This window comes from Protomyctophum parallelum (genome assembly GCF_964188405.1).
Source record: "Protomyctophum parallelum genome assembly, chromosome: 1".
In the NCBI taxonomy this organism is placed as follows: Eukaryota; Metazoa; Chordata; class Actinopteri; order Myctophiformes; family Myctophidae; genus Protomyctophum; species Protomyctophum parallelum.
In genome coordinates, this window is record NC_139697.1 from 55,103,237 (window position 1) to 55,126,458 (window position 23,222).

At 39.8% G+C, this 23,222-nt stretch overlaps 1 protein-coding gene and 2 long non-coding RNA genes across 4 annotated transcripts; 2 read left to right on the plus strand and 1 right to left on the minus strand.

The window, feature by feature from the left end:
• Positions 1-1,255: 1,255 nt before the first annotated feature.
• On the plus strand, positions 1,256-3,376 carry LOC310855277. 2 transcript variants are annotated; one of them, XR_014568983.1, is made up of 6 exons: positions 1,256-1,355; positions 2,001-2,035; positions 2,413-2,445; positions 2,557-2,604; positions 3,005-3,061; positions 3,226-3,376. It is a non-coding gene; the product is annotated as an uncharacterized lncRNA (long non-coding RNA). The 2 variants fall into 2 exon arrangements; XR_014568984.1 differs by lacking the exons at positions 1,256-1,355; positions 2,001-2,035 and having other exon boundaries at positions 2,403-2,445; positions 2,562-2,604.
• On the minus strand, positions 3,172-4,528 carry LOC310855222. The gene is made up of 3 exons (XR_014568976.1): positions 3,673-4,528; positions 3,344-3,590; positions 3,172-3,306 (listed from the first exon to the last, which is right to left on the minus strand). It is a non-coding gene; the product is annotated as an uncharacterized lncRNA (long non-coding RNA).
• A 1,917-nt stretch (positions 4,529-6,445) lies between these two features.
• On the plus strand, positions 6,446-22,521 carry LOC310858953 (lysosomal proton-coupled steroid conjugate and bile acid symporter SLC46A3). The gene is made up of 6 exons (XM_083765263.1): positions 6,446-6,554; positions 7,038-7,258; positions 14,857-15,739; positions 16,766-16,849; positions 17,024-17,180; positions 20,187-22,521. The coding sequence occupies exons 2-6, from the start codon at positions 7,064-7,066 to the stop codon at positions 20,296-20,298; spliced, it is 1,431 nt and encodes a 476-aa protein (XP_083621389.1). The 5' UTR covers positions 6,446-6,554; positions 7,038-7,063; the 3' UTR covers positions 20,299-22,521.
• Positions 22,522-23,222: the final 701 nt, after the last annotated feature.

A 23,222-nucleotide genomic window follows, 5' to 3' on the forward strand; every position in this document is an offset into this window, starting at 1 on the left:
TGTGTGTGTGTGTGTGTGTGCGTGCGTGCGTGCGTGCGTGCGTGCGTGCGTGCGTGCGTGCGTGCGTGCGTGCGTGCGTGCGTGTGTGCGTGTGTGTGTGTGTGTGTGTGTGAGTGTGTGTGTGTGTGTGTGCGTGCGTGCGTGCGCACTTCAGTGTAAATCACTTTATTATAATAACACATTTTTATAGACTTGCTTTTACTACAGGATTTACAGTCCCTTTCGTTATGAGAAACGTATAACTCTGCTTTTAACAGTGATGGGCAAGCTACTTGGAAAATGTAGTAAGCTACACTACCAGTTACTCTCTATTAAATATAGCTCAACTACAACGAAGCTATCCCCAGATAATTGTAGCAAGCTACACTATAAGCTACATGGCAAAAGTAGCTAGCTACATGGACACTACTTTAAAAAACAATATTTTTTATCAACTTACCCAGCTAACATTGCCCCGCTAGGTACCGCCTCCCGCTGTCTATTTCATCGCGTTGCACGCCCGGTCGCGCTTGGCCATCGCGCCTCTCTCTTCACGTCAAGCGATCGCGCTCATTTACATTTTTAATGCCTCGTGAATTTACAGTGATGTACAGCCCCTCCTCACGCTGACGTAAGGCTTGCCTCCCCCGCCCGACTCTCTCTCTCTCTCTCTCTCTCTCTCTCTCTCTCTCTCTCTCTCTCTCTCTCTCTCTCTCTCTCTCTCTCAGGCATGGATGTGCATCTATGTATAAATACATTTTTGCCTTGTTTTAGTTTTTATTCTTATGCTGTTATTGTATAAACTCATTAATAGTGACCTATTATTATTATTATTATTATTATTATTAATAATAATAATAATAATAATAATATTTAGTACAGCAGGGAGTCCAGGGACTATACTTGTATATTTGTATACTATATAGTACAAGTATAATAATACAAATATACTATATTTTAGCCTGTAACCAACCTGGCACCAGTGTTGCCATGTCCGCTTTTTATAAGTATACTTTGGGCTTCTTTGTCTGTTAAGTTGCTTGTAAATATTTATATTTTTAGTTGTGGGTTGCGGTTTTTTGGGCTTGTTTCCTAACCCCCAAATTAATATATATTTGTCGTTATGAGCTTGTACATCTACTATTTTCAAAAGGCCTAGTAGATTATTTTGGGATTGTTTTCATAGAACTTGTTGCTTATTTCTCTCACGCAATCTGGCTGGTTGAAGCAGCCAGTTTACCCTCTCGTCTCAAGTCGTCTCCAGTCTCTGAGTCCACCAGGATTAGGGTCTGTTTTCCACACGATATAAACAAAACAAACATTTGGAAAATAAATCCTCATGGATACCTTCTCCTCTCGTTACATTTTGTCTATAGGTGAGTGCACTTTGGTGTCTGTCTGGGGATATATCTGCCGTGTGTGGTTTACAATTTAGAGTAGACATGTTCTTTATTGATCAGTGTTTCTACCTAGCCTCCATGCTAGCTAGCGAAATAGCTAACTCCATTGTTGTTGGAACAATGTTCCGCTCTTGGAATAGATTCCGGTTTTAATAGTATTTAAACCAATGTAAACTGTGACATGAGGTTATAATGTAACTGTTGATGTTGCCGTGTTTGTTTTGCAAAGGTTTGATTACTTTAGCAAATATATTTAGCAGCTCTGTATTTGATTTAGGCTGCAGCGTACTGTTCCCCACCATGCAAAAAGGTTATTTGTTCCTCACTTTAACTAAAAGTATTTTAGTCTTAGTGTTACTTTTAGTAGCAAATTAGGATTTAAGCTCAGTCTTTGAACAATCCATTGAACTTTAGGCATGCATAGGCTACTTAAACTATCTAGTCTTAGCAAAAAATGTAACACTGGCATAAAGTAAACTAAAACTTAATTTCTCAGACTCTTCAACAGGCCTACTGTACTGGTGATGTGTACTTGAATATCAATGTAAATCTTCCTTTCTTGCCTCCTAATGCCTGATTTTACACCGTTGCAAAATCTCTTTTTTGTCAACTTTGTTTCAGAACTTGAAAACCATGAAACTCAAGCATTTTCTAAAGTAAGTAGGCCTACTTACAACTACAATGTGTTCTTGTATGTATATTAAAGCTCATAACGTGCAAAGCACAGAGTTAACTGTCAACTAAGCTATAAAGAGGGATGTGTTGTGTGATTATTCATCCCCGCTCAAAAGGCTTTTGCTAGGCCACAATTGCAAATAAAGATTTGTCTAATTACAACACATTTTGATTTAGTTTTAGTCATTTTAGTCATTTTGTTGTTTTATTTTAAGCCTGATCTTTTACACTTGGTTGCATGCTGAAAATAGCTGGTCTACAAGCTCGCAGCACATGTGTGCTTGTAGATCTTCTGTTTTCATCAAATTGATTTTATGTACATACAATGTTTACCATTTTGTTGTTACTGTGATTTCAGACACAGGACTTGGATCTGTTGGGCGTACAAACGGTAAGAACATTTTCTACCACTGAATTAAGGTTGCATGCTACAAGCTCTCTTGCCTCAAGTTTGCTGTTACATTTGAAAGAAATTTTACTTGAATTTGATTTCATTTTACAGACAAGGTGACATGCTGTACAGAGCTGAGACATCGTTCTTTAAGTTAAGGTAATTGTTCATTTTCATTTTTACCAAGGACAGAATGCGTAACTGTGTACCATTGTTACCATCATAACATTTTAAATGACTGAGGTGTATTATGATGAGTACTGTGGCACTCTGTGCCACACTATGAGCTTGTAGATCTGCTATTTTTCAATAGCTTTTAAAATAATGTTTAAACCCTATGAGGCGACACAGGTCTAAATGGGTTAAGGCAGTGGTTCTCACAGCCATCAAAACATTATCCCACATTTCACAGCAGTGATGGTAGGTAGGCCTATTTCAGAATGCCTGAATTTACACTTGGTTGCATGGTGAAAATAGTCGATCTACAAGCTCACGTGTTGTGAGCCCTATACAAATGCAATCCATATCAATTTTGTATTTGATTTTGTTCAAATTACAGATGAGGAGGTCACGTGGAGATGATGGTGATGGATACATAAAATGGATAATAAAAATGGTAAGAACATTTTCACATTTTGTCACATGTCACATTTTAGCACAGGAATATAAATTAGAAAATGGCTGGGTTTTTACCCACAGGGCAACTGTTAAGTCATCGATCACAAGCCAGATAAATGATTAAGGTGAAAATAATTTATTTAATTAATTCTGTGATTTCAGACGAACTTTCGCTGGAGGAAGACCTATCGACTTCAAATGCAACCTCTGCTGGAAAGACTACCACCAGTCGGGTTTCCCTGACTATACCCAGCCTGCATTGTCCCCGCAACATCCACACCTCAAGGAACGCACCCAGCTTTCCGTGCTCGAACATAAAGACACGGGGACATACACACATTGCTACGCTCAGAAACTCCTGACTCCACTCAGAAGAGAATTGGTGAAGACTTAAGCACTTAAACTTGAGAACTGATATGTCTTCTAAATCCTCACAGATTTGAGTTAAATCGTTTGCTGCAAAAAAATATATATTTACAGATTTGTGCCACATTTTCACGATGTTTCAAAATGAGCAAATCTACAAGCTCGTTTTCAACAGCTTACAGCTTTTTAAATAATGGTTAAAGTGGCTAAAACCAGGGGATCTTGGACTTCAGTGACGGGGACCTGGGGTCTGAGAGCCGGAGACGTTGGATAGGGTGCATTCTGGAACTTCTGCTAAGCAGCCACCACCAGTCAGGCTTCAGAAAGGAAGGAAGCGGCCAGGCACAGCAGGCAGCCAGGCAGCTCATCAAACGGTGGTCTGTGGCTCAAATGCTGAATAACTTTGGCATGAAAAGGGTTCAAATGTATGCTGCACGATTTCTTGCTCAAAAGGTGAATCTCGATTGTGTGTTCTGTTTATTGCTGTGTAACTGTTATTGCAACATTACTGGGCCTACATAACTAACCACACAGAATAGACTTGGTGTTTTATATACATAAGAAATTAAACTTGAGAACTGATTCCACAAAATGTCTTCTAAATCCTCGCAGATTTGAGTTAAAACGTTCACTGGGTTTGGGCCACATTTTCAGTAGGACTGTTTTCTGAAAACCCTAGATGTTTCTGTATCATTGGTGTTCAAACGATTTACTCCAATCTGAAAATATGTTGTTCCAGGGACCGCGCTACGAGCTTGTTGGTCTGCTATTTTCTTTTATCCTGAAAATGTGCAAATCTTTGAATATATTATTTCAGAGCAAACGTTTTTAACTCCTCTTTGCTTCTGGGTAGTCCCTGAAACAACATATTTTCAGATAGGTGTCTGCGGCCAATTTCATAATATTTCTGGGGTCCTTGGCATGACATAATTTGAGAACCACTGATATAGAAACATGGGTTTTTCAGAAAACTGTGGAATTGTGGACACAATCTTATCCAACAATGTTCTGGTGGTTTCAGGAAAGTTGGTGTTTTACTGTTTTATATATTTTAGGAGCCAGTGGTTCTCAAAGTGTGGTCCTAAAGTGCATTCTCAGCAAAATGGCATAAAAATCAACCACTTGTATTCTAAACTTGTCTGTTTTAAAATATTTCCATGTTTTTTTTTATGTTTATGTGCCTTTATTTATGTTTAACATGGCTGTCTAAATGTTTTCATTGTAACCTTTTTTTTTTCCTAATAAAGAAACAAAATGAAGTATACATTTGCTGCTTAATTATGTTTCTATAAATATGTGGGAGGGAGGTGAGCATGGGGGAGGATCGAGGGGTCGCAATATATATGGGGGGGGGGGGGTGTCATAAGACAGCTTCACGCTGTCCTGCTGCTGCCGTCCGTAGCTGACGTTCGAGTCGCGGCAGAGAAGCGGGGCGCCGGCTACACGCGCGTCGGGGCGCGCGGCCCATGCTGATCATGAACGACTCACCCACGTCGCGTCACGCGCCCGGCGGAGGACACGATCCGCGGCGCGCGGGGACCGCCTCACGTCGGCGGCGCGCCATGACTTGCTAGCTGGGTTAATGATCAAGTTTCCACCGAACAAATAGCCTAATAGGCAGGCAAAAATGCTGAGTTTGATTGTTTATTAAAAAACAAACAGGAAACAAGCCCTCTGTCTGGCTTTTGGTGTCAACTTTTTCACATTTACTTGTATTAATGTACCTTGTGGTGTCAGGAGCCGGCTGATTCATGTGTTCAGTGTTGGGAAAGTTCTTTTTTTTTATTAACTATAGTTCAGTTCACAGTTAACATTTTTTAAAGGAACTAATTCAGTTCATAATTCAACATTTTTAACTAAAGTTCATGGTTCCAAAAAATGAACGATTTTAGTTATTTTTTGTTATTTCTTTTTAAATTATTATTATTGCCACAGCCTAGCCATTTGCACACCAGCTGAGAGACATAATTTAGACTAGATAATGCTAGTCTCTCAAGACAGACTGTTGCCTCGATAGGCACTGTTTTACCGAATATTTGAGGATGGGATACTCAGATTGAGAGAATGCTGACAGGCACTTAAATGAGATGTTAATGTCCTGTAGGTAGACTTAGAAATAAAACTAGTGTTGACTAATCAATACAAGTGGCTCTTATTTTGATGGGGCAGTTTCTGCACAAGAAGTCCGTTTGACTTGTAAACAAGCTACGATGAATGAGCTGTCAAAGTACTATAGTCGCTAAACCACGTTAGCGATCAAATTTTTCAATATGAAAACTTTCACTTAGACAATAATTTAGGTTACACACGCTGGAATAAAAAAAAATCCCCCACAAAACTTTATTTAACAGTCAATTTGTAACTTATAGCTTTTGTTGAAAGCTACGTCACTACTTGGATCTAAAAATAGCTACACTACAAAAAACGCTACTTGGTTCAAAAGGAGTGAAGCTACCATCAAGCTACTGATAAATGTAGTTAAGCTATGTAGCTTCGCTACTTGTAGCTAGCTACTGCCCAACACTGGCTTTTAACATATACGTTTATGATTATGATTATGATGTGTTATCTGAACAAACATCAGTTGATGGACGACCATGTTCACAAGTAGATTGCACATTTGGACAATAATTAAATACCGCAGTAAGTTAATAAGTTAACGGCACGGACAACCTGCGCGGTTGCCAGAGCCACGCGGTTGCTAGACAACCAAACCAGCGAATTACAGCGCGACCGTCCCTCCGGGCTATGTGATCTTGACCAGTCTTGACCCAAAACCGCACGAAACAACTAACGTTGTTTGTTATGCCAAGTCATTGATTAACACTGCACAAACAATGTGTTTGTTCCTACTCACATTTCACAAGAATAGTGCATTTATGTAGTCTTTTCACAGCCTGTCACAGAAAGTCACAAAATGTCCTCACGATTGACGGTACTGTAAATCATCACGATGGACCGCTGCCCTATCGGAGAACAGGGGTGGGACTCGGCAAAGCATAATTTCATAAGACACGGCAGTTAAACAGACAGAGATCAAAACACGACCTCATTGTTAACGACAGATAAAACATGCATTTGTTGACCGACATATGCGCACAATGAGGCAAAGGCAAATTTAAAAGGTACGTAACGTAGTTATTCCAGGGCGTGCATTTTTATTTTGTCAAATTGGACGATCAAAGGAAACCTTTCATGCTGCCTTGTTTACAGACCGTCACTGTCACTGGGCAGAAGCCGCAGAACCTGTATCTGTGTTTGATGATTGATCACAAGGTCGCTCTCATCTCAAGAAAAAGTTTTAGTTTGGAGAACTAGACTGTAATATAACAAATAAAATAGCTGGGTCATAACAGGCTATAAATGATACCCGGTTGTTATTCCACAGTAGTACTAGTGTACTCTATTTTACGATCCTCGTCAAACTGTAATTTCTCGCGGTGTCGTTCATTTTAATCCACAGTTTGAATCACATTACTGTAGAATAATTACATCTGTGTGTGGACTCGTGCGGATGATCAACCTACAGTTGTCCTACCTTCACCCGATTATCACCTGACAACAAGCGAGCTCTAAACATTGTTTTCTCCATTTCCTCGCTATTTTAGGGACTTTTCTCGATACAGCCATCAGGATGAAACGTCTTTTCCTTATAGAGCCTGTCATTGGCCTCTATGCCTTTGCCAGTTTTTTGGTGTATCCTCTGGTCCAGCAGTATGTATACAGAAGACTTTGGAAGGATATCACCAACACCACTTATCCTGTCTCTGACAACGCCTCCATATGTGCGTTAACAAACATCAGCAGCAACCATACAGACCAAAACGAGGTAAGTTACGAAATGAGCAGTGGTGGAAGAAGAAGTACTGATATTTTACTTATTTAAAAGTAGCAATACCACAATATAATACTCTTTTACAAGTATTGGCATAAAATATACTTAAAGTAGCCTACAAAAAGAAAAAGTACTCAAATGTTTGAAAATCGCAGAGCTCACAATGCATCGCGACGCGTTGTGACATTTTGTATAAAATATGGATAAAGTGCATGCATGGTTTATGTAACTTTTATAATCTAATAATTTATATGTGCAAAGCATCTAGTAACTAAAGTTTTCAAATAATTGGAGTAAAAGTAGCCTACAATATTTTAAGTAGAATAAATAAATCACTCCCTTGTAATATATTAAAGTCTATAACTCATGTTGCTGGTGATGTAATATGGTGATGTAAAACAAACACAGACAAAACAAACATTAGACTCTCTTTAGTGACTAATGACGTTTTTAATGTTTGTTTAACTAAAAACAAACATTTAACCTATATAGGAAGCCTGGCGTCCCTCAAAAATATTAAAAAAAAATAACACATCCCTCTAGGTGTATTTTGGTTTTGTTCCAATGTTTATGTTGACATTCCACTGTTTATGCATCCCTTGGCACAGTTGACAGGGACATGTCTGTCTGTGGGGGGAGGAGGGGGGAAGGGAAGCTCAGCAGAAGCTCTTAATTGATCCCTTTGAACTTGGTTGATTGATTGGGCCATACAAGTGTCTATGCTCATTAGTGCTTGAGTAAATGTACTTAGTTACTTTACCAATTGCAAATGAGAGCAGCAACAAAACAAGCAACAAAAAACAAACTAAGCAAGTGTAAAAAGACATCAGACAGCTTGTGACTGCAACTTGTTCCCGCTCGCAGTTGACTCAGCGTACCTGTCTAAATACTTCCTTAATGTCAATTAAGTCCACACCCACAACAACAGAGGGACGTCAACAAACCATGTGCAACCCAGATTCGGCACAAACAAGGGACTAAATTCAATTCGCTCCTATGCCACAAAAAATTGGAACGCCCTACCAACTGTCATTAAGACATGTGAATCCCTTGACTCCTTCAAAACCGCTCTCAAAGGGCACCTACGGACGGCTGCAATTCGAAACTGGCCCCCGTAAAATCTGAATCCCACCCACCCCTTTTCCCCTCACTGTATATGTTTCCCCCCCTTTTTATCTCCTTTTTGATGATTTCCTGTTTTTGGCTTTATAGAAGTGTATATTTGTACGTCTCTAAATATTATGAATTGAAAATGGTGGACCCTCTTGTAAACAAGTTTAATGCTTTATGCCTGGTGACGTCCACTCACAGTTAACAGTTTTTGTACTGTAATTCAGCAAACTGTTAATAATACTTCAATCAATCAGTCAAAACATAATAAAAACACAGCATTGTGTTAAACAGAGCTATGTCACATTGCAATGTTATATACATGTTATACAGTATATACAGGATATAAAGCTTTTTGAAACAAATAGCAGCAATCATTTACAGTCAGTCTATGGCAGAAGTTCACACGGTACACAGATTGTGCAGGAAACATTGGTTAACCTAATCGCAACAGTTCACAAATCATGCTGCTGTGTTTGTTTGTGTACCTGTGGGTCTGGTCTCTGGAACCCCCCCCCCCCCGGGAACCCCCACACAGAGTTGCACCACTTACTTCACACAGGTGTGATTTTTGTATTTCTCCCAGTAGGTATGGGAGACTTTTATGCTTTCAAACCAGTGGGGCAGTCACACAGATATTTTGTGAAGCCACTAAGGAAATCGGGATTTCCTGAAAGTTCATATAATGGCCTGTTGTGGCGCTGTCATTGGGCCCAAAAAAAACCATAGCCCCATAGAAGTCCATGTATTTGGGCCCAACTTCACCTAGACTGTATTACCTTAATAAACATGGTCATGAATACTTTCTGCTTCCAGTCACTAGTTTAAAGTCTCATTTCTAATGTCATAATATTCTTTTTGGAAAGTTATGGTCCCACGTATTAAAAAAATGACCATAAAGTCGCGTATGTTCTGAGGGGCGTGGCTACCGTTACAGTCTATGATTGGGATTCCCCACCCACTCGAGTCAAAATAAAAACCAACTAAGAAGAAGAGGGGAAGTCCCGCCTCGTTGTCTGGGCCAGCCAATGGCCAGCTGGGCCAAAACGGATCTAGAAAGATGGCGATTTACAATTCAAGGACTGACCGGCATCATTTTACGTTCATGTTAGACCCGGGGAACGCTTTGTCCATATTTTTTACAGTCTATGTTTCAAACTCACTTGCAGTGTATATAATCTCTGAGGTCTTGGTATAGTGGGCAGACCAGAAAGTGTAGCTCTGTTTCCACCACATTTTCAATACTAAGTGACAGATAATAACTAAAATACATTAAGAACTAATACATGCTTATTTTAGACAACCACGTGGAAAGCCGGTCATGGGCAGGGTCAATACACTATCCTTGGTTAATTGATTAACTGGTTTCACAAACACACAAGCAAGCAAAAAGCAATAAAAAAAGCTATAAACTTAATTTGGTTTAGAATCACACTGATTCTCCACACACAAGTAGAATACATACAGTAGGCCTGGGCCATGGCTCAGTGGTCCAGGACCACACGGTGGTGCCGCGGGTTCGACTCCCGATCCCGACGGCCTTTACTGCATGTCTTCCCCCCCCCCCCCCCCATCTCTTTCCCCATTTCCTGTCAGCCTACTGTCTGTCCCTCCATAAAAAATATAAAATAAAGGCGAAAGGCACAAAAAAAAAACAATACATACAGTACAAAGAAAGCCATCAAGTCATCAAGTCATTTGTTAATTTTTCATCTTAATTTTTAAGTGGTGTTCCTTAAGTAACTTTGTGTGTGCCTGGGTGGCTGGGTGTGTCTGAGCACGGAAATTGCATTTGGTTGGTTTTAAAAACCAAGTGTCACTGTTGTGCAGCCTAACACACACACACATACATATTAACTGTATATACAGTATGATTATTTCAGGTGTATCAGTACAGTACAGTACAGTACAGTACAGGGACGCCCACATGGTAACTGTCATTTCTCAACCGTTTCGGATGCGGGGCGGCTCGCCGGAGTTGCACCACTTACTTCACACGGGTGTGATTTTTCATTATCTCTCATGCCTATATACACTTTTCTTTTTAGCATCTATTTGTGTGGGGAAAAATAATAATAATTCCTTCTGTTTTGCACAGTATGTTCACATGGAACTTTTTCCTACAAAAGCTCAGGTCATATTGCGGGTTGGAAGAAATGCAGTAACCACAGTTAGCTGCTGTGTTGCCATAATCAATAGAATATGAAAAGACGTCTTGAATTTATGCTGGATGTTCTGGTGTCAGGTGTTTCACTGTCACCATGTTGGCTTATTTCCTCTTTTTCATGTTGGCTTATGTTCTTATTGTGACGCAAGTATGACAGCGTAGACCAGGTGAATTTAAGCGCTTTGAATGAGGGAACTGAGAACTGAGCCGTTGATCTGGAAAAGCGTGTATTTTCCTTCTGCTTGTGAACAAAGCATTACTTTATTTCATTGTCTTGGCTAGCATATTGTATTTCACTAAACACATTTCAAAAGCTTTCCTGCGGTTTAACGAGGTTAATTACTGAAATGAAAGAATGGGTTGAATTGTTTCTTTAATTCTTTTTCCCCCCACACATTTTCACTGTGCTGGTGTGTGCGTTTGCGTGCCTACGTCAAATATGGACTGCCTTGCCCATAACAATGACACTATGGCTGCGTGTGTGTGTGTGCGTGCGTGCGTGCGCATGTACGTGCAGATGCCTCTCATACTGGACCCAGTGGACTGTTGGCTTCATGGGAGATTATGTGTGTGCGTTTGTGTCCCTACTTTAGAAAAGGACTGCCTTGCCCATAATAATGACACAAAATAAGGAAGATTACCTGTTCCCCTTCTGGGATATCGATGACCACACATTTAAATCAACTGCTAACGAATATTGTGGGGTCGACTACAAACACACAACGAACACTAACTATGAAAAGTTAAATCTGAAAAACTTCAACCCCATGGAATACAAGATGCATGATTTTGAAAATGATATAGACCCTGATAATAACTTCTTTAATAATGTAAATAATAACTGTGAGTATTACACTGATGATCAATTCAAAGGCTTCAGTATGGAAGGTGCCTTTTCAATCATACATTTCAATGCAAGGAGTCTATATAAAAACTATGATAAAATTGAGAATTATTTGAGACAATTCAATAAATTTAAAGTCATTGCGGCATCCGAAACCTGGCTAGATAAGAACAAGGGCTATGATGTGGACATTAAGGGATATGAGTTGTTCACAATTGATAGGACAAATAAAAAGGCAGGTGGAGTTGCATTATATGTAGATTCAGATTTGAGATGTAATATAGTTCCTGAAATGACAAATACCATTGATGGAATTATGGAATACCTAACTATAGAGATTGCTGTTGAAGAATCAAAAAACATAATTATCAGCTGTGTATACAGAACACCTGGATCCTGTATAGATACATTCAACAAAAAACTAGATAGCCTATTACGTACTAATAACAAACTCCATATCGTGTGTGGTGACTTCAATGCCGACCTTTTGAACCCCCATGGGAATAATAAAATAACAGAGTTTATCAATACAATGTATAGCAACAGTTTATTCCCTGTAATCACCAAACCAAGTCGAATCACAGCAGAAACAGCCACACTGATAGACAATATATTTATAAATGCAATAGAATGCCAAACCACAGCAGGATTACTCATAAATGACATTTCAGACCATCTACCCGTCTTTGGTATCTTCCACCAACTTCTTAAAAAGGAAACAAATATAAATGTACAAAATCACAAACTGACCCGATGTAGAACACCTAGAGCGGTGGCTGCCCTTGAAGTGGACCTAAGCACACAGTCTTGGAATGAGGTATATGCCACTGAGGACCCAGACCAAGCCTATGAGGCCTTTTTGTCCATCCTACTTAAATTATATGATAAACACTGTCCACTAAAAACATCTACAAACAAAAAAAAGAACAGACAGGATAAACCATGGATCACAAAAGGCCTAGAGAATGCATGCAAAAAGAAAAACGTACTATATAGACTATTCATGAAACACAGAACGAAGGATGCAGAAAATAGATATAAAACATACAAAAATAAATTACTAAGTATTATAAGGATACAAAAGAAGGAGTATTATCATAAACAATTAGAATATCACAGAAACAATATACAAGGGACTTGGAAAATATTAAATCGTATAATTAAAAAAGGTAAAGCAAAAGCAGAATACCCAAACCAATTCATTAAAGATAATGTAATACTAAATAAAACAAATGAAATAGCCAATGAATTTAACAACTTCTTTGTAAACGTAGGACCTAATTTAGCAAAAGAGATTGTGGAGCCGAGAGATAGTACTAATTTAAATGAAAGAAATATTAAACAAAATCCATACTCTATATTCATAAGGTGTGTACATGAAAAGGAAATCATAGAAATAGTGAAAAAATTCCAAAATAAAAAATCAACAGACAATACAGATATTGATATGATGCTTGTCAAGGATATTATAAACACCATAGTAACACCACTCACATATATATGTAACCAATCCTTCCAAACCGGCATCTTCCCTAGCAAAATGAAAACGGCAAAAGTCATTCCAATATTCAAAACCGGCGAAAAATCCCAATTCACAAACTACAGACCAATCTCTCTGCTCTCACAATTTTCCAAGATCCTAGAAAAGCTGTTTGTGGCCAGACTCGATAGTTTTATAGATAAACATAACTTAATAAGTAATCATCAATATGGGTTCAGGGCAAATAGATCCACTTCAATGGCAGTCATAGATCTAGTAGAACAAATATCGAAAGCAGTAGACGACAAACAATATACAGTAGGGGTATTCATTGACCTGAGAAAGGCCTTTGACACTATTCACCATGAACTATTACTGAAAAAACTGGAAAGATACGGTGTAAGAGGAACTGCAAACTCATGGTTAAGGAGCTACCTTGGAGACAGAACACAATTTGTGCACATGAATGGTGTAGATTCTGAAGAGCAAGGAATCACATATGGAGTCCCACAGGGCTCTGTATTGGGTCCAAAGCTATTTATTATGTACATAAATGACGTCTGCGATGTATTGAAACAAATGAGCTGTGTCTTGTTTGCTGACGACACTAGTCTGTGCTGCTCAGGAAAACACCTTGATCAGCTCTTGGATACAGTTCAAAATGAGCTTACAATATTAAAGAAATGGTTCGACATTAATAAACTATCACTAAATCTAAATAAAACTAAATTCATGATTTTCAGTAATAGATCAATTAACAGAGAGGCTAAAATCATGATAAACAAAGTAGAAATTGAACGCGTGTTTGAAAATAAATTCTTAGGTATAACTATTGACAGTAAACTTAATTGGAAACCGCATATAAATAATCTAAGGACAAAATTATCTAAAACCATTGCTATAATGTATAAAGCTAAACCTATTCTAAACCAGAACTCATTATATATGCTGTATTGCTCCCTCGTACTCCCATACATCAATTACTGTGTGGAGGTATGGGGGAACAACTACAAAACAACTATCCAGCCAATATTCCTACTACAAAAAAAAGCCATAAGAATTGTCACCCAATCTGATTATTACGCACCAACCAACCTATTATTCATTCAATTAAACACCCTAAAACTCAAAGATATAGTAGACCTAAACACCGCAATAACAATGTATAAGGCACACAATCACCTGCTCCCGAGCTGTATCCAAGAGCTGTTCTGGCCTAGAGAGAGCCGCTACAGTCTAAGAGGCACTTCCATTTTCAAACAAATAAATACTAGAACAAACATCAGAGAGAGGTGCATATCGGTCAGAGGGGTCAAGCTGTGGAATGGATTAGATGATGAACTAAAAAACTGTACTACATTAAATAAATTTAAAAAATTGTATAGATCAAAAATAGTAGAAACATATAGAACATTGATATGATGCTTTGTTTTCTCGTTTTGTGTTTCGTTTTTGTTTTTGTTGTTGTTTTGTTCTTTTCTTTTCTTTTGTCTTGTTCCTGTTAACTGTATTGTCCTGTCTGTCTTTGTTTTTGCTCTATGTTATGTTTGTTTGTTTGTTTGTTTTGTTGTTTTTTTTCTTTTCTCCCTTCTGTTTGCTTTGTTGTACTATTCTACTTATGAAAGCCATTTATTTTTTAGAAGGGTAGGCACTATAAGCTTTGGCTTCAGCCTACACCTTTTTGGTCTGTTTCTTTTGCAAAAAAAAAAATGTATTGATTTGATTGATTTGTTGTAATGACCAAAACAAATAAAACTCTCAAAAACAACAAAAATTGCAGATCTACCAGCTTTTGGACCTGTAAGCTTGTACTGTAGATCAGCTATTTTAGCTATGAATACAATCTTGAGATTTTGACTTGCCCATTCATTGGTGTCTTGGGCAATGCCAATGCTCTAGTCTAGAATACACCCAAAACAGCAAAAGACAACTACATCAACCTATATCCCTGTGTTGGCACTGATGCATTCTCTGTCTTCTGTGTTCTGCAGGAGGTGCAGAGGCAGGCGTCTCTTTTCTCCCTCTACACTGAGCTCTTTAGCATCATACCATCCCTGACCGTCACCCTCCTGCTGGTGGCATACAGTGACCAGCGAGGACGCAAGATGACAATCGTCCTGCCTCTGATCGGCTCGCTGATCTACACCCTGTCCTTCCTGGCCCTGTCCTACTTTGAGCTCAACGTCTACCTGCTGATCGGAGCCTCCCTGCTCAGCTCGCTGTTTGGCGGTCTGGGAACGTTCCTAGGCGGATGCTTCGCCTATGTCGCTGACCTGTGCAAGGACGGGCAGAGGAGGACACTGCGAATGGCCGGGGTGGACATGGTGATCGGTCTGGTGTCTGGGGTGGCTTCCCTGTCCTCCGGCTATTTCCTGAGGGCCGCAGGCTTCAACTGGCCTTTCTTCACCGGCGCCATTTTACAGTGTTTCTGCCTCCTGTACGCCGTGTTCATCCTGGAGGAGACCGTCAAAAAGCCCCCGGAGGACGACGCCACCGTCAGCAGGCACCCTCGCCGCTCCGACCTGAAGCAGATGCTTTATGGGATCTACCATCTGTACGCGGGGGCCACGTGCAGACGGAACGTCCTCATAGTCCTCATCCTCCTCATCTTCGCCACCTTCTCCTTCGCCTACGTGGGCGGACTCTCTATGATCACGTTGTACGAGCTCAAGGCGCCACTCTGCTGGAGCGAGATTCTGATCGGCTACGGCTCGGCCCTGTCGACGTCGGTGTTCCTGACGAGCTTCCTGGGAGTGTCGGCGTTCATGTACTGTGGCGTGCCACCGCTGCTAATTGTCCTCATAGGGATCCTCTCCGTCATGGCAGGGATGACCCTTTTGGCTTTCGCCAACACCACTACATTGATGTTCCTGGGTGAGATTAAATAAACGGAGAAGTTTACAAGTTAACATTTTCTAAATTGTTATATACACTACCTAATAACAACCAGGGGTCTGATTATCATGTTATTTGCAAACTTAGTGAGCCTCATTTATATTTTGTTGAATGACGGTGTCCTGCGCCGAAAATACAAGATCTACATGGCTCCGAGTGTCTCGTCCGCGGGTCTCCTATTTTTGAGTGCACCACTCACCGTGAATCTAGCAAAGGTCCTCACAAGTATAGAACACCACTACACCAAAGCTCTGCGTCGTCGTCCCCCCCAAAAAAGTTGTAGGTTTAACTCGCGCCATACTCAGCCAATTCACAACCGATTGTTATGATTCATAGTGGGCTATACTCCGTGAAGTGTATATTATCATTGAGTGTATAAATCATGTTTCATACGATAGATAGCCTACACAGTGTTCTATGGCACATTAAAAGATAAATAAAGTTGCCAAACAGATACAGCGATACAGAGATATATTAGCAGCATTGCCTGCAATGTATGTTCACCATACCCTATCATTTTGCACTAAAACATGCTCAACAGGAACTGTAACCAAATAATTGTCTGGTGCAAAAATAAAAAAAAGCCTACTGCAAATATCAGCTTAGTTCCTTTTAACCAGACAGTTTTCTGAAAAAGCTATGTTTCTATGTCCGTCGTTCTTCGATTTTTCAAAAATAGCAGACCTACAAGCTCATAGCGCGCCACTCGGTGGCGCGCTATGAGCTTGTAGATCTGCTATTTTTCAATACTTAAAGCATAACATAATGCTAACACCAAAAGGGGTTCCCGCTCAAAATGGGTTTAAACGCCCCCAGGGTCCAAATCGATTTTGCATATTAAACACCGGGCTACTATTTGGACAAATACGGACAAAAACATGTTATACTGTTAGCTCTGGAATAAATGTTTTATGAATTGCTAAAATAAATTCCAAGTTGATAACTTGTTCCAAGACAGTAATGTGCTCTAAAATAACATGCACTCTTGTCTGTTCCTGACCACAGTGAGATTACCAATGCTCCTGGCTATCATGCCATTCCCTGTTCTACGTGGCATGATGTCAAAGCTTGTCTCAAAGACAGAGCAAGGTAAGCAAGCTACAGTACATATAATGGAGTAAAACAAACAAGTCCTGCTTGTTGGCTTCATACAGTACTGTACTTTTCCTTTCTGGTCTATGTTCCTTCTATGATACCTGTGTGCATTATGTCACTGTACTAATTTATTGTGTGTTTCTCTCCCCTTCCTGTGTTGTTCTACAGGAGCTCTGTTTGCCTGTGTTGCCTTCGTGGATAGCCTAAGTAGCAATTTAGCATATACTGTTTTCACTACCATCTATGCAGCAACTGTGTCGTGGTACCCTGGTTTCAGCTTTCTACTGGCTGCAGGACTCTGTTCCATTCCCATTGTACTGCTGGGGTAAGTTCAGTACATTGCTAATGGTCCAAAAATAATTGCCCAAAAGGCCCCAAATATATCTATCAGCAGTGTCATGTTAACCAGGAATACCTCATGTATTTTGTGAGGGTACCTCACAAAGGACAAGGGGAGGATATGCAAACCCCACACAGAAAACCAGTCTAACCTTTTAAGGACTTTCCTGTGAGGTTCATATTATGATTTGCTTTGGTTGTAGTGTAAAATAAATCTGTCCATGAGCAAAATTGCCATAGACACCACACCAGCTGTAACACATAAGTAATGATCCATTCCTGTGTACTTGCCATACTTGCCATACTAAAGCATCTCCCTTATTATCTGCCTGGTGGTCATAAAACACTAAGGTCTAAGAAGATATCACTAAACGAAGAACATCCCTACATCTGGCATGCTGTATCTTGAGTTGTTGTGTTAGTCAAAGTGCTGAGTCAGGGGCAGCATAGCGTGACACTTGAAACTGTCTGAGTGAACTAACAAAACACAGTCACATGCAATGCACTCTCAGCTACATGGAAGGTAGTCTTTGACATAGTCTCGCGTTACCAGAATGTTGCCTCTCGCAATTTCCAAAAGCTTTCATCATACAGAGCAACGGAAGAGCTGTCATGAGTAAAATATAAAGTGGAAGTGGAGCCTCCTCAACACTTCCGCTTTGTCTTTATAGTCGCGCACATGTATCCTAATATGAATAGAAATCATCTAAGCATATATAACTTGCTGCTTAGCAGAAAAGGAAATAAAAAAATAAGCTCTAAAGATATTTTAAAATATATATTTTTAATGAAATGGCAGCTTCCTTACTCGGATTTCGGGAGGTGTAGTTCCAGACTCTATATAGAATTCGGAGATTGTGGAATAGTTGTCCAGCTATGTGAGACTATGTTTGACATAACAGGACCCCCTTGCGTTGCTGATTCTCGCTCCGTCACTACAGTCAATGTACAAGTGTCCTTTGCAGACTACTATACTGTAGAATTAAGCAATATCACAGCACTGTTACACTTACAGTAGATCAGCACAGCTGTGATTTGGTTGCAGGGCCAGTGTGGCCACAGGTGTTTGTGGATCGGATCATCACATGATACTACAGTACGTTACTGACCGTGAAACATTCCAGTGCTGTTATGCTGTGTATCAGCACTCATGGAATGTCTTTTGTCCAATCAAATTCCTTGGACGTGAAATGATAAAATTCCTTTTACAAGAGGGTTAGTAGAGGAACATGTATGTTTTTGTGTTTCAAGGTGGCACTATTTCTTACAACCATTATTTATGACATTATATTACATATTGTAGTAGTATACCTTTTCTTAGCCAAAGTGGGACACAGAAATGAGATTGAGTGGCTCAGCCATTTCGGGCACACATACAGTAAGACACATGACATACTGTAACACGACGTGACGTTTTCAAATGCGGCCTTGTGACATCTGATGCATATCTCTACCTGGGACCGGATCAGTATCAGTATTGTATGATGGGTGTGTACAAATAAACATTATGCAGAGCATAAGAGGAATGTATGAAGAGGAAACTAGACTTGGGAAGTTGTGCACTTTAAGCATGCTCTGTAGTTGGTGGTCACAGGCTTTCAGGGGAAATGAATGCGGGTAGCAGAGTTGTGACTTGTGAGAATAGATCATACAGGAACAATTACAAATGTTATATGTTGGTATATGTTGGTCTTACATCAGTCTGTGTTCTGAGTCCAATAACATTTCAGAGCAACATTAACGTTCACACATTTTAAATAGCTATATTCTGTTCAAGATCAAATATGAATTAATTAGGTACTTTGTTAGCAGATATACAGACTTTTGACTCCGACAATTTTCAAAGGCTTCCGTCATACAGTCTGCAACAGAAGCATCTGCTTTCTAATGAAAGCGTTCAGACCAATGCTATACCGTATATACCATCTGTGTGGTAAATACAGTATATTTATTCTGTAACGCTGTAAACTTTGCCTCAATTTATCATGAACTTGAGTTTTAAATAATGGTTCACGGTTCAATAAAAGAGGAAGTTTCACAGTGCACTCTCTACTGCACTGTGAAACTTCCTCTTTTGGATATAGACCGATTCCGTAGCGGGTCTCATGGTCGCAGCCTACGTATTTCCTGTAGGCGGACTCGATGTAGCTGCAGGGGTAAAACCCTCACCAGGCGCACCTCTTCCACTACAGTGAACGGCAGAGTGACTGATGTTAGTTTGCCTCAAACGTTACTCTTTTTTACTAACACTAACATTACAAAGATGCCCAGAACATCGAGATGAACCTGTGTAGTTTATGGCTGCTCCAACAGTAGTGGCAACATAAAAAAATAAAAAAAACGGAATGTCTAATATCCACCGCGGTGGCGGAGACCAGAGCCATTGAGTAATGGTTGAGACAAAGCAGTGAAAGATACATAACGCCAGTCTTACCCAATACCAAATATTTCTGTTTTATTAACACAAGGCTGCTGTACTTTATACCTCATACTTTAAATGCTTAGTATAAGGTATAAAATACAGCAGCCTTGTGTTCATAAAACAGAAAGATTGGGTATTGGGTAAGACTGAAATTATGTATCTTTCAGGACCTTTCACTGCTTTGTCTCAACCATTACTCAATGGCTCTGGTCTCAGCCACCACGGTGGATATTTTGACATTCCGTTTTATTTTTATTTTTATGTTGCCACTACTGTTGGAGCAGCCATAAACTACACAGGTTCATCTCGATGTTCTGGGCATCTTTGTAATGTTAGTGTTAGTAAAAAAGCAGGTAAAGGAGTAAAGTTTGAGGCAAACTAACATCAGTCACTCTGCCGTTCACTGTAGTGGAAGAGGTGCGCCTGGTGAGGGTTTTACCCCCGCAGCTACGTCGAGTCCGCCTACAGGAAATACGTAGGCTGCGACCATGAGACCCGCTACGGAATCGGTCTATATTCAGAGATATTTGTTATTGTTCTAATTTGACATGAATATGTCTTTGCTTTCAGGGTTGTGTGTGTACTGGGAATAGACCATTCCCTAGAGAAGAAGGAGGATTCAGAGACAGAGAGACTCCTCTCAGGTGAAAACCAGAATGACAACGCTCCAGTCATGAGCTGAGGAACAATAAGGGAGAACTGGAAGCTCTCCAGCACTTGTTTTTCGTAATACTTCTTTTGTATTATTTTTAAACGGCTCTTTGTCTTACATTCAACTGATTCCAAGCACTTTTATAGATGAACTCAAAGCTCAACAGGACTCAATCGGGTTTTCTATAAATCCTTACGGACTGTACAGAATAATTCAAGTCACTGACTGACTCAGGTTGCAAGTTACATGCCGGTATGGGCAGCGTTGGCCGAACGGTTTGCGGAGCGGTCTTGATATCGGAAGGTTGCTAGTTCGTATCCCCGGACCGGCACGTTAAAATTACCACCGCTGAAATGCCCTTGGACAAGGCATTGAACCCCTACCATGAAATGTTCTATGAGCAGGGCCTGGCTGTAAACGAGTTCTTGAGCTTAGTCCAGTTACCCTGGGTAAACATATACCTTTCCTTTCCTTTCCCAGGGTCCACGTTTTAGCAGTTACAGATCAGGAGTCAAAGTTTTAGTGCAAGTTCTTGGTTATTGATTTGACCTCAGATTTATTGACTTAAAAAAAGATGTGTGTGTGTGTGTGTGTGTGTGTGTGTGTGTGTGTGCGCACGTGTGTGTGCGTGCGTGCGTGTGGGTTTGTTTTTTACAATGTGCCATAATCTCAAACTGTTTGTTTAAACATTCTGTGAATCCATTCAGATAAGTTGCACTTTGTCACGATGGATGTTTTTCCTGTGTTTGAGGCACCAACAGACCCCCAAAGCGACAGATCTCTAAAATATACATTACAGTCACTTGACGTGTTTTTTTATGTTTAATCGTATTCCTTTAACTGGATATACAATAGAAGATTTATATGTGTTTCATCCATTAATAATCTACTTAGTACTTACTTACCACTGATCTGGTGTCAAGTTGTATGTGATCCTTCTCATGGCATATTAGTAGAATGTTTAAACAGGAAAGGGGAATTAATAAGGGCTTTTAAAAGACACATTTGTGCAACTTTTTAAAGAACTTCAAAAAGATAGACAACCTGAGTGCTCACTTAAGTGTCCAAACATGGTCTAAACCCAAACAAAAGAGGGAACCTAAAACTGGAAGAAAATAACTATTGGCATTATGTTCTAAACAAGGTCCCCTGGCAGGCACAGGTGTTCCACATCTCTGAATCAGGTTGTCTGTCTCTGGGAGCCCCATATCCTGCCAGGAAGACCCACTTCATTTTAGGGAGCTAAGAATGGGGCGGACAAGACAGTAACAGAAACACATGCAACAGACACACACCTCGTTTCCACTGTAGTAGTAAATAATAATGGTAAAGCCATCATGGCAGAATTTGACATTCCATAGACAATGTATGAATATGGCAAATAACAACTGGGTTGACTTGCCAGGCCTCTGGGATGTGGCAGAGCAAGACTTGCTCACCTATCTTTGGAAAAATATTTTCCCCCTATTTTCGAATAGCTTCTTTAAATAATTGTCTTTCAACTGCATACTGTATGGTTAATGTTTAATCAATTAGAAAAGTGTGCCCCTCAGGGCCATGCTAGGTTGCCTACCCAGGTCTTGTAAACTTTTGAAGTCAGTCATAACCAGTTGGAATGGAATATGAAACATGTGACTCGTAGTACATCTTGACCACATGACTCCAGACGAGATAATGTGTAATGATTTGTGTGAGGTTTGGACAAAATTTCTATAAACAGTAGCATAAGGTTTGTTTTGCAGAAAATGATATTAATGGCGGACAATCTTGTCAGGCAGAAATGGGCAGGGCCTATATGGAGAGTTGCTTTATGAGCCGAGGTATTTTTTCTTTCCTTTACTGTCCACTCTTCTGTGGTTAACTTGTGAGGCAGCCTGTTATAGCGTCACCATGAGGCTCGTTTGAAAACTTTGTAGAGGTTACAAAAACGTTACACACTCACAAGCAGTGGTGGAAAGTAACTCAATTACACTCTTTTGTCTTAAATGTTTGTGTTTACACAAACACTCCAAGCTGGGCATGGGTGTCAAACATGTGAGTACTAGTACTTTGTCCACCACTGCTTTAAAGTGTGGATGGGAAAAACCGAAGACCATCTGATGTTAATTTCATATTGGCCACTAGGGGTCAATCCTGGTCCAGGGTTTTAGCAGTAGACATGACGGGGCAACATCACAGTAGGCACTAGAGAGTGAACATGAAAGAATGAATGAATGCACATTGGTTTAGAGACTGTCTCTTTTTGAATAAAAAACAAAATACAGAACTTGGTGCAATTATTCAATATACAGTAGTCACTGGCATACTACGCACACACCTATTCTTAAAACCATAGGTTCAAAACGGCTTCATGCCTGTTTCCCATTACTCAGTCTCCACCATTATAATAGTCTATTACTTTGCCTCAAATACAATATGTAGGCCTATTTGATAGGCTACTCATAAATACCCATATTGCAACTGGCATTTATTCTCCATGTAAATCAAAGAGGTCCTGCTTTGAACATCATTCCTATTTCATACTGTAAGATAGCCGATCTACAAGCTCACAACACTGTTGTGTTATGAAGTAAAGACCAGGCAGGGTTAGTTATATGTTGTAGAGTTTTGCCTGAGGAACTATTGATAAGTCCACGTTCATTTAAGCAGTATGCTCTTTACACACAATAAGAAGGGTCATGATGATGGAAATCATGGCACATTAAATATATAGTTGATGTCTCATTCTTGCAAGTTGATGCCTTTATTTGCAGTTAAAAATAGACCTTGGTCGCTTTATCACAGCACAATGTTCATGTTCTGCGTGGATACTCATTACACAGACATCAGTTTGAACTTGAAGAAAATATATTTTTGGGTCAATCAATAGCATGAAAAGAATCATATGGATCTCAAGTAACAGTAAGTAATCTCATGTTCGGCTCTAATGTAGATCTCGGACTTCATGTGGCCAG